This window comes from Eleutherodactylus coqui, chromosome 6 (assembly GCF_035609145.1).
Source record: "Eleutherodactylus coqui strain aEleCoq1 chromosome 6, aEleCoq1.hap1, whole genome shotgun sequence".
NCBI lineage: Eukaryota > Metazoa > Chordata > Amphibia > Anura > Eleutherodactylidae > Eleutherodactylus > Eleutherodactylus coqui.
Window position 1 is genome coordinate 2,939,687 of NC_089842.1, and position 12,061 is coordinate 2,951,747.

A 12,061-nucleotide genomic window follows, 5' to 3' on the forward strand; every position below is an offset into this window, starting at 1 on the left:
AGGGTTTTGTATTTAGGTCACGTCCCCTTTTCTATGAAAGAACGTCCTTTGTCATACACAGCAAAATTAGTGTCGTGAACGCGTGTTGGATGTGCTGCGAGGCTTGACAGTTTTCTGGTGTCATTTGTACCAGAAAATTGTAGAATTTTCAATAGGAAATAAGCCCCAATGTGTTCTGCCCACCATGTCTGCGCCGCACCTCGATACAAAAACAGGGCAAGTCACTTCTCGAGGAGGCAGCACACGTGGTGTCTTAAGTACATTGCATCTCCAGCTCAAGGAAGGTAGAGACATCGATCAAGGATTCATTAACATCTTAATTAAGAACACAGATACTTACAACAAGACGTGTGGTTCCTCCAACCAGTGACAGCGATTCCTTGAGTCTGGCACGTGCTTGCATAGTTCTGCAGCCAGCTACATGCAGTCTCCACGGCGCCTCCATCAATGCAAGAGTCAAATAAACAATTTTTGAAAAAAAATCTGGGGTTTACTTTGCTGTGGCACTTGGCAAACACCCCATTTCTGTTGGGGATGAAGCTACAAAGCTGTTGCGCCTTCCAGAAACCATCCACCTTTGTGCAGGTTGGACATCGATCTCCACAACCAACTTGACAGAAGGTATCCCTTTTCACCCAACTGTGGCCAAACTCATTGACGTTCATACTTATGAAGCCGCTAGATGTCTGCAGGTCATCTTCCATGTTGCCGTTGTACCTTCCACAAAGGCCATATGTGCTATTCTGCATGTAACGTGGGATGGTTACCGAGAGGAACGTCTTCCAGTCGTACACAACTTTTAGGCCAAACTCGGTTTCAATAACAATATGAAAACCAAAGGCAAAAATATTTACTTTTCCGTGACTTAACTTCAGGGGTAAATACAAGCGTTCATTATTTACCTGCCAAGAGAAGGGCATGTAAGAACCTGTGTGGCATCGGGGTCAGTGAAGAATGCAGAAGAGTAAAGTGTTAAATCCAATAACATAAATGGAGTTCAGCTTTATGGAACAGAAAAAAGCAAAACTATTTTGAAGAATTTAAAAGCAATTAAATCCCATAAAATTGCATGGCTGGCGCACCTTGGGTTAGACTAGTTATATGTCAGGGGTTCAAAAATAAAAGAACAGGTCAGACAATTATCTCTAAATGACGCCCAAAACACCCCCAGCTACCGGGAGAGGAGTTGGAGCAAGGGCAACTGAAAACCCTCGGGTGTGTGGCATTCGATGGAGCCATACGCCGATCCACATGGAGCCATGTACAATCGAATGTGCCGAATTCCGGGTACCAATAAGCAGTCAGTCAACCTCTGGATGGAGGTCAGCAGCTCCTCTTTTGTCCAAACATGCCTCTGGGGCCTAGGCAGTATATCAGTGTCACATAGAAGCTGTAGCTGAGACTGGCAAATATCGTATCAACACACTAGCATATACTGACATGGTGGCGCACCCCCTCAAATCCAAGAAAGTAGTAAACAAATACTGCTGAACAGCCAACTCATCTGAAGGGTGGCCCAAGTATACGGCACCCTACTTAACATGCAATAACTTGTGGACTAAGATAGATATTTATTGCAACATTCATTGAAATGACAGCTAAAACAGTTGTTTAAATGCGTAGTCAGCGGTTTTCAAGTAGGTGGTCTACAATGCCCCCATCAAGGTCAATAGAGCTTGCAAATGTAACTCAACATCTATGAACGCTTTTCTGCAAAATTCAGGTGGGACAACAATGCATTCTTCCACAATGCGATGCTTTAGTTCCTCAATTGATTGCCCTCGTCGGCTGTAGACTTTGTCTTTCTCCACAGAAAAAAATCTGGGGATGTGAAGTTTGAAGACTAAGGAGGCCATTCTACCGGACCTCTCTGACCGATCCAGCCCCTATGGAACATGTCATTGGGGTAATTACGGACCACTGTGGTATGATGCGGCAGTGCCCCGTCTGGCTGCCACCACAGTTTGTGGATGTTGTAGCAATCAATAAGAAGTGGGTACACAGTATGCAGCAACAAGTAGGTATCTCCTGTGACCCCTCTGTTACAAAAGAAGGGCCGATCAAACCATTGTTCACCCGGCCGGCGAAGATAGGTCATCATCGGTCTTGCCGTAACTTTCGGCCGCAATCAGCCGGCAGCTTCCATTGGCTTGTAAACTTTGTCGGCTGCCTCTATTAAGCGAGCTGGAGGATTTATGCCGGCTGAAGGAATTCTGCAACGCTTGTGTGAAAGAGGCCCAAGACGTATCTTTTCTGGCGGGGTCAAAACATTGGCCGAAGTATTTTGGCGCCGATGTCCTATCTTCGCTGGCCAGGTATTTTTGCGTGGCTAATATTCGCCCATGTGAATGCATGCATTGGAATCCGATGCTTCACATGCTCACAATTAGTTATCGCTGCTAAATTAGTGTGAATAGGGCCTTAAATAATTGTCCTCAGTAAGAGAAACCAAGTAATTTTGTAGATGTAAACCTTGTAATGGCCAACAATATACACAATGTTACTGCGAGCTTTCAGACCTCTCAGGCCTAAAGTTGACCTTAGTTACACTTGTTATTCAGGAGTTAATACAATATAGTCCAAAGCTCGTAAAAGCGACGTATACTAGACTTAACTCGCCTTATTGTTGGGGGCTGGAGTGCTTCCTGGAGACCATATTTAGTCCGTGGATCCACATTCCTTGTCTTATCAATGTAGTTGATATAGGCACACGTCACATCATGTATTCAGTCTATTAGGCCTGTGCCCCAGACCTACCTGCCTCCGGTTCTGTCCGGCAGACAGAGGTGTCGTCCGGTTTCCACGGTAACCTGAATTCCTTTACATTTCTTACCAGCAGTGCAGGGGTTAATCCCTGCAGTGTTCCAGATTAGCTGCAAAGCTTCCTATTTAGCTGAGCTGAGATCTTCGTCTCATTGCCTTAGTGTTGGTGTACCTTGCTACAGTTATCCAGTCTGCTTCCCATCTCCAAGTGCTGTCCTGCTCTCCGTCTTGTCCTTCTCCCGCGTTCCCTCGTGTCGTCCTGTTTTGTCTTGTATTTAGCTTTGTGGTCTCTTCTGTTCTCTGTGTGCGTTTAGTTTTCAGTTCCTCTTTCTTGTGCCCTGTCAGGGATAGACAGGTCCCAGGTGAAGACCACGGGGCCGTTCATGTCAGAACGATCACCCTGCTTCTAGGCAGGACTTTTCCCCTGGCCTTGTTTCAGTTTAGGGCAAGACCCCCATCTCCCATAGCTCGTCAGAGGACATCAATCTCTACCTATACTCGCAGCATCGGGTTCCGACACCTCTGTCCACCGGGATCAGCTGCTAACCTCACCAGTCCAGGATCACGGCCTAGCTGGTAAGTTGGCACAGTGGGTCCACACCCGTCAGCCATCACACATTTGGCAGTACTAAACTTTTGTAATGATTTGTTACTTTACTACTGCAGTAATGTGTAACTTAGGGTGTTGTCTGCCCTGCTTGGACAACACACATTTCTTTGTTCTGCTTTGCGCTATGAATAAGGTTAACACTGATGTATCTCCTCAGACAGAGGACAGCGGTGACTTCACACAGCTCAAGTCTCTGGATCTTTCTCCAATGATCATCGTTAATTCATTTGGACACATGAGAGATCTCAGATCCCAGTAGCCTTATTGCGGATTCTAAATTTGAAGGAGTACTCGAACGCCATCATAGACCACCCCGCCTCAAACCACAGTTGGGCTTCAGCTATTTTGCTCACTTTGGACCGGAGAGTTTTCTGTGTGCCAATACATAGTTATGACGGTTAGCTGATCTTGAAAGTTCAAATTTTGCCTCATCCGTCCAAAATCAAATCACTCCCCCCCCCCATCAGCGTCGGCTCGTCCTATAACAGACTCGGTAACTGCTCAGCGAACTGCGACCGTTGGTCAGGATTGTCTTCACCTAATCAGTTTCTTAAGCTTCCCATCTGCCAGGACTCTGCAGTGTTGTTCTTGATTTGTCCGATCCGGCTGACAGTCTCCAGGCCGACTTGTATCTTGGTGGAGACGTCTCCCACGCAGCGATTACGCACTCTTTGTTTTCAACTGTTCCAACAGTTTTCCCCTGACTGGTGATTTTTCATGTTTCCTCAGAGTGTTTATTCTTGTAATCGTCTTTCTTTGTCTTGGAGGGGGTCCAAATATCCAACATTTGCTGACGAACCTGTTTGTTACTGTAAGCGATCTTACACAGGGATACGCTCTTCTAGTGACAACCTCTTTTCCACATTGACTTTGACACTTTGTTTATATGTGCCTAAAAACATAGGGAGAGAGTTATAAAACTGCCTTTGTTGTCCATAGCGACCAATCACAGAGCGGCTTTCATTTGTCTAAGGCAGAATATGAAATGAAAGCCGCTCTGTGATTGGTTGCCACGGACAACAAAGGCAGTTCATTGTAGACCGTTTGATAACTCTCCCCCAAACTACAGAACCTTTTACAGCTGAATGAATGTTGCAATCAATATTTTTATTAGTGAACAAGGTATTGCATGTTGTATAGGGTCATTATATGGGCCACCTGTCGTTAGTAAGACCAGGCTTCCAAAACTTCCAATCAACAGTTATTGGGTGTTTTCAATAGACAAATTATAGAAGAAGGGGGCACCGATACATTCCGAAACACATTGATCCCTATACTTTGCCTATTTGAAAATACCCAATAACCCTCATCGGTTGGATGTTCTGAAAGACGGGTCTTAATATTTAGAGGAGTTGGTTGTTTATCAGTATATGTTTACTGCCTTCTTGAAGGGTTAATCCAGGCCTCCCAACAGTCCTGGATCTGGCGGGACAGTCCTGGTCTAGAACTAATGTCTTGCCGTCCCCCCAGGAAGTCTCCTAAGTGTCTCCACTGCTCCTTCTTCCAGCGGCCAGCATGATACTTTCATCCCGCTGGATGTTGCTGGCGCACAGCATTGATGCCATGGGCCGAGCTGGGCACCCTGCTTTGCTGCCTGGCACCAACTACACTCTTTGTCAAGAAAAATCAAGCCCCGAGAAAAAGTTGTCGTTTTGCTGCAATACCCGGCATGCAGTTCCATCTCAGGCACATACGCAAATGGTGAGAGTTGTGATGTGATTAGATGAACGTTCACCAAAGGCCCTAAAAGTGGTTCCCCCTTGGCCTCTAAGAGGCTCTCGGAGCTCCTTGTGTGTAGTGACCTCTTCATCCGCTTGTAGAGCTTGTTGGCCACTAGACGCCTCTACGACGCAGAAAAGAGATTTCACCCCGTTACCAGAGGGGGGCGCATTATTGGTGTGTGACAAGGCGGATGATCATATTGACGAATTGCCAATCCAAACTAGCGGTGGTATAACAGGGTACTAGAGCCTCCATGCCTGCCTGTATCACATCATGTATCTAAGCTGAGGCGGCAGAACAACGGGGTACTAGAGCCTCCATGCCCCCCTGTATCACATCTTGTATCCAAGCTAGAGGCGGTAGAACAGGGTACTACAGCTTCCATGCCCTTCATATAACATCTTGTATCCAAGCTAGAGGCAGTACAACAGGGTACTAGAGCCTCCATACACACCTTTATCACATCTTGTATCCAAGCTAGAGGCGGTACAACAAGGTACTAGAGCCTTGCTACAGGGGTCTGTTTTCCACAATAAATGATCCTTTTGCTCTGATATTATAATCACTCACTTATATCCACGCTATAATCACACAGTGTCATTCCATCCGACAACTTCTAAGGGAGGGATTGAGTGTATGTGATGGAGACGGTGCGATGAGGTCAAGTCGCCTGTGAGATGCACTGTTATACTGTATTTAGGGGAAGCCATGTGTGGCACTATTAAATGTTTATCCTAATATAGGTATTACAGATATGAAGAAGCAAAGAACCAAAGACATCTGCGGGGCAACATGTGAAGAGACAAGTTCTGTCCGAGAGAAGCTGTCATGTCGATCTGACCTGGATGGAGAAGAAAAGCACAGCCCTATTTAGATATGATATGATGTGTGAGTCACGTGTCAGAATGTGGTTGTTTATTCTACCTCTGATCAGTCCTGTGGTCACTGAATGGTCTGTAGAGTGATGATGGGTAGTAGCGTTCTGGTTTGTGAACTGACAACTGCCATCATACAGTTTGTACTAAGAAGTATTGGGGGAGTATTGGTGAGATTGGGGGAGCTGTGCGGGTGTCATGGCAGCTGGGGGCCTTTTGAAAGGCCCCAGGGCTGTCATGACAGAATGCCTATTAAGCCATCCCCGAGGGGTGGCTGGATAGGCTGCCTGTCAGAATGCAATATGATGTAATGCTATGGCATTACATCATACTGCAGGAGCGATCAAAGCATCGCTAGTTGTGGTCCCCCAGAAGGACTAAAGGAAAAAGTAAGAATAAAAACAATAAAGTGCTGCAAAATTGCACTGACATTGAACACAATAAGTAGCAAGTTGCCACAACTGCATTGTTGCGATCCTAAAAAAATTCCACTCTTGTTCCAACTACAGTAACTCACTACTGATCGCTCTTCCCCTCACTGATCTCTCCAATCTATCCTGAAGGCAGCAGCCCGGCTCATTTATCTGTCTGAGACAGAGATGGGAAGGCCTGGAAAAAAATTTAGAGGGGAAAAAAAATTTTTTTTTCCCCAATTCCATTTTTGGTTATATAGTTTGAATACCATCTCATAGATATATTATTCTTCATTGAAAAAGAACATATGCTACAACTTTTTTTTTATTCAATTTTTCCAGAAAAAAATGTCTTTGGAAAAAAGCGGGGGAAAAAAACATTTTTTTCCCCCCAATTTTTCCTTTTTTTCCTAGACTTTCCAATCTCTAGTCCTAGACCCATAACTCCACCCTGTGCCAGTCACTATATCGATGATTCTGCTCTGTGTCAGCCACTGCACTAATGCCTATATGCTGTGCCAGTCAGTGTACCGATGCCTCCCCTCTGTGCCTCCCCCCCGTGCCAGTCACTGTACCGATGCCTCCCCCCCGTGCCAGTCACTGTACCGATGCCTCCCCCCCGTGCCAGTCACTGTACTGATGCCTCCCCCCGTGCCAGTCACTGTACCGATGCCTCCCCCCGTGCCAGTCACTGTACCGATGCCTCCCCCCGTGCCAGTCACTGTACCGATGCCTCCCCCCGTGCCAGTCACTGTACCGATGCCTCCCCCGTGCCATTTACTGTACTGATGCCTCCCCCCCGTGCCAGTCACTTTACCGATGTCTCCCCCCCGTGCTAGTCACTGTACCGATGCCTCCCCCGTGCCATTTACTGTACTGATGCCTCCCCCCGTGCCAGTCACTGTACCGATGCCTCCCCCCGTGCCAGTCACTGTACCGATGCCTCCCCCCGTGCCAGTCACTGTACCGATGCCTCTCCCAGCCCCATGCCAGTCACTGTACCGATGCCTCTCCCAGCCCCATGCCAGTCACTGCACCGATGCCTCCCCCATCCCCTTGCTATCCTGTATCTCCTCTCTTGTCTCTGTCCATCACCCTACTGTAGTTCAAACTTCCCGCTGCCTCCAAGACTTCTCCTGAGCTGCACCAGTTCCTTGAAAAGCGCTACCCCAGACAGTGAGGGTAATCTCCAATACCCACTGCTTTCTGCTAGGAACTGGTGTTTGTACCTGTGCTTGCACCTCTGTATCAGTAAGTAGGGGCCTTTTGCTGTGATCTTTGAATAGATTTAATCCCGTTCGGTTTAAGAGTGGCCTCAAGGCACACCCCCTGACCCGAGTCTTCTTAAATGGGGAAAATTGTCTTTTACCTCATTGGGTTTTTTCCCTTCCTCTGGATCAACATTGGGGTGTAATAGGCTGAACTGGATGGACATATGTCTTTCTTCGGCCTTACATACTATGTGACCCCCGTTCTACATCCTCCCTCGGGATCTGCCCGGCTCCCCTGCTCCATAACGGGCTGCCTGCAGATCGGACAGCACCTTCAACATGAATAGAGTTCTTCAGAACGTGCCGCGCACTTACCAGAACCGTGTGTTTGTACGCGCGATAGATGACAATGTTATAGTTGTACACCTCCACCTCCACTTGCTTTACCCACAATGCAAGAGACGCGTCTCTGTCCTCGTTCTTAGCGGTGACTGTGAATCTCGGGACCGTGTCTGCTTTGGAATTAGTAACAGTAGTGCAAAGAATTAGAGAACAGCTGCTCTGGAAATCAAATGGGAGTCCATCGAAGGTGAGATAATGTCCGTATCCTGAGACGATGCACGAGGCATCCGTGCGTGGCTGGCAGTAATAGAGGCCGTTATCCTCCATGCAGTACTCTTCGTCCTTGCACGGCGTCGTCTCGCAGTACACGCTGTTGTCCGATCCGTTACAATAACAAAGAGATTTGCAATCCAGGTCGATCCAGAAAGTCTCGTTAGTTGAAACTTGGTGGCCCTCAAAGTTACATCCACATTCACTCTTTGGAACGCACTGCGTGCCCCGCAAGGCGAATCCGTCATCACACTGGCAGCCTTCTGTACAAGCATCGGAGCAGACCGGGCCCGTGGCGAGGGTCTCACAGGTCTCCAAACAGGTAATGCATTCTTCAAAATGGCTGTTTTCTGGGCACATGAGAGCTGAAACATCGTAAGATAGAAGAATGAGTAACATCTCTTATCGCTGCCGAATATATGACTATTCTAGAGCAAATCTTATCTAATCCAACTCCAATAACAGAGAAGTTGGGCCGCTGAGTAAATGTACATACACGTAAAGAGAAGAAGAAGGCGATGATTTGGGAATCTCATCTAACCATATTTTATCCACGAGAGCACACAGAACACATTGGGGGGGGGGGGGGGGATTTAAAGAAATTAACTCCTTTAGAAGTTGATGGCAGCGACACATCCCACAAAAGTTGGGCGGGCCGTGTCTACCATTGTGTAGCATCCGCTCTTCTGGGCAGTGAGGAGACCAATTGCTGGAGTCTCGTAAGAGGAATGTTGTCCCCTTGTCTGATGGAGGATTCCTGCTGCTCCGCAGTCCTCGGTCGTCTTTGTCAGATTTTTTTTTTATAATGCACCAAATGTTTTCCATTGGTGAAAGGTCTGGACTGCCGGCGGACGGTTCACCACTGGATTCTTCTTCTGTGAAGCCATCCTGAACTTGTGATTATTTGATCACTTACACAGTATAATGCAATACTATAGTAATGCATTATACTGTATTTTGACCAGCATTCTATTGAGCCCTGCCACAGGCAAATCTTAATAGGCAAACAGTCATGGAAACCCTGAGGGCCTTCAGAAGGCCCCCGGCTGCCAGCAGACCCAAAGGGTACCAAGTGATTTCTTCATGGGAAGGGGTGAAGGGGGAGCATTCAGTACATCTCAATTTCAAGAAGGGCTTAATAGTAAAATTATATTAAGAGGAGTGGGCATGTTGTAATGTCAGGGGGGCTGGCTGCGTGGCCTGCAGCTGCATCCCCACTGACTAGAACAATATAATTCTTTCCCTTATGCTCTACTCCCCTCATTCCCCTGTATCGGCTCTTCTTCCTTTCAATTCCCAATCCTGTGAATGTGTCAGGTGGGCGGTCCCCAATGCTCATTGTGAATGGGTGATGTCACACTTTATTGACAGTGAGTGGTGGGAACCGCCCACCTGACACATTCACAGCCCCAGGAACTAAAACCAGGGGAAAAGTAGAGGGAAAAGACCGACATCGTTGAGGTCAGCAGGGCCGTGCCGGTATACTGTAGCTATGCAGCCGGCCTTGCTGACATGAGGACAGGACTGGTCCTCTTTAAATGGGCAACACATTCTCTGTGCCAATGAGTCTTTGTTCTACAAGGTATCAGAAGAAGAAGTGGGGCAGCAGAGAGACATAGCAGATGTAACATAGTCTAAACTTTACGGACACCTCAGTAAAATCACGGTAAAGGCGAAGGTCGGATGGTAAGCCCTTTATCAAGCACTGTGAATGACAGCACCAGGAGACGCGGCCACCACTTCTTCTGGACGTTGATAGTTGGGATCTGGAAAGTGTGACCCATATTGAGTCTGTGCGCCCCCTCCCCCCTTCTGGTAATCCTGCTGCCTTAAATTGTTCTTTATATGCAGTAAAATAAGGTTGAAAGACATTAAAATGAAAAGGTTCAGATATTTACTCCTTTATAGAGAAAAAAGGACAAAAATAAGAGAGTTAAGAATCTTCCAGAAGGGTTTCATATAACACAGGAATTAATGCAGAAGCCAAAGAATCCCAACTTTTCTGCAAGTGTCCGCACCTCTTGTGTTCTGTTAGTTTGTTCCTCCTGTATCAGTTGAACTTATGACACAGTTGTGCACTTTGTGTACCGCCCGGCATCCAGAGCGCGGCAGAAAAATGATGCATGCAACGGGTCCGGCATCAGTTTATCAGAACATGGCTGGGGGGGGGGGAGGGGTTAATTGGGCAGCAGTAATGCATCCTGCATCCCTGCAACGAGCAACAGCATGTCCACTAATGGTTGCAATTAAATGTTCAGTGTGGTTGGGTTTTAGCCTAAGGCCGTTGTCACATGGTCACATGATCTGGTCACTATATTGCATCCACATTGTAAAGCCAAAACCAGGACTGGAACCTAAACACCCATAATGGAAACACTTAGACGTCTCGGTGTCCAATGCATTCCTGGGTTTGGCTTAAATCTATGGATGCAAAATACAAAAAAATACACTTTGCAAAAATGTCAGAGGGCTGTAGTGATTCTATAGCGGACCTTCACTGTAAAGGGGTTGACCCTATTGGACATGATGGGGGGGGCAGGTCCTCTACTTAGTCACCAATAGCAGTTCACTCAGGGAGAGAGAGGAGGGGCTGGTGCAGAGAGATTATATATTGGATGCATTAGTCGGGTAAAGTGGTACAGGAAGCGAGCAGTGGTGATAGATGGGAGCTAGTGACGGCAGCAACATCCTGGACATACAGACCTCCCATCCAGCAGCAATTACTGAGAGGGGCATGCCCACAGGAGCCAAGCCTGAAACTGGGAGCGGGAAGCAAGCTGCACATCAGGGGTCTTCAAATGTATGAAGAGCGAGGACTGCAGCTTGAATCGTTACACACATTTTTAAAGTCAAGGTAGACAGAAACATGTAAAAATCACTTTTCCTCATTAAGGTGTCCATACCCTCTACGTTAGTTCCACTCAAATGATTGAAAACCTCTGTAATCAAAGATATTCCATTATAACTTGTCTGAACTTACGGCAGAAGTTTCTACTCCTCCACTGGCCAACATCTACTGCAGCATTTTGGCAAGCCATGGCGTAACGGCTGACCGAGTCACAAAGTTCTGTTTGGTTACCTCCACTTTGGCACAAGCGAAATAGGCAAGTCCTATAATAAGCAGATACATTAACCACAGCATGGCAGTCCAGAAAGGAGCTATTGCTCGGGTCATTAATTATTCCACACTTTGATCGACTTTTGTAATACTTCAGCAGCTCAGAGTCATTATTGCAAGCCTTAAGCAAATCTCCACATTCTCCATTGCAGATCTCATCAAACGTAGTCCAGCTTTCTAAGAACACCGCCACATTGTCTGTACATTTACCATTTGGGAAGCAGAACTCATCGTCACTGTTTCCATTAAAGTAGCCACAAAGGCCTCCAGTGCAGTTGTAGTAATAGGTAGAGAGGGTGATGTGGAGCAGACCTTGGTCTGAATACTGGATCCTAACAAGTCCCTCAGACTCAATCACTGTTCCGTTCTTGGTACGATACATTTCCAGTTCACCGGATGGCAGATAATATGGAAGATCTACCTGAAAGCCATTAACCTAGAACATGGAGAAAACACTTATTAACACAAGCAAAAGCATAAAGGCAGTAAAATATGGTAAAAAGAAGCAAATTCACTTTGTAGAAGAAAGAAGTTGAACCCCTTTGTGCCCGCTGATGATAAATTTACATCGCTGCTGCCTGGGCTCTGTGCAGCAGCGACGTAAATATATATCAGTCACTCCGCTAGTGACTGCAGCCCCCTCCCACAGCAGGTAAGTCACCTGAAACAGGCTGTAACTAATAGCCTGTTCTGGTGTCATCATCAGGACCTGATTGGCTCAAGTCTTGATGATGACA

General features: G+C 46.8%; 1 protein-coding gene across 1 annotated transcript in view; it reads right to left on the reverse strand.

Moving 5' to 3' along the window:
• The window catches only part of TECTA (tectorin alpha), a 132,675-nt gene that overhangs the window by 40,855 nt on the left and 79,759 nt on the right, over window positions 1-12,061 (reverse strand). Inside the window, exons 5-7 of the mRNA XM_066606000.1 lie at window positions 11,187-11,760; window positions 7,970-8,571; window positions 341-902 (exon numbers count right to left, since the gene is read on the reverse strand). Coding sequence (XP_066462097.1) covers window positions 341-902; window positions 7,970-8,571; window positions 11,187-11,760 — 1,738 coding nt within the window. The remainder of the gene's footprint in view (window positions 1-340; window positions 903-7,969; window positions 8,572-11,186; window positions 11,761-12,061) is intronic.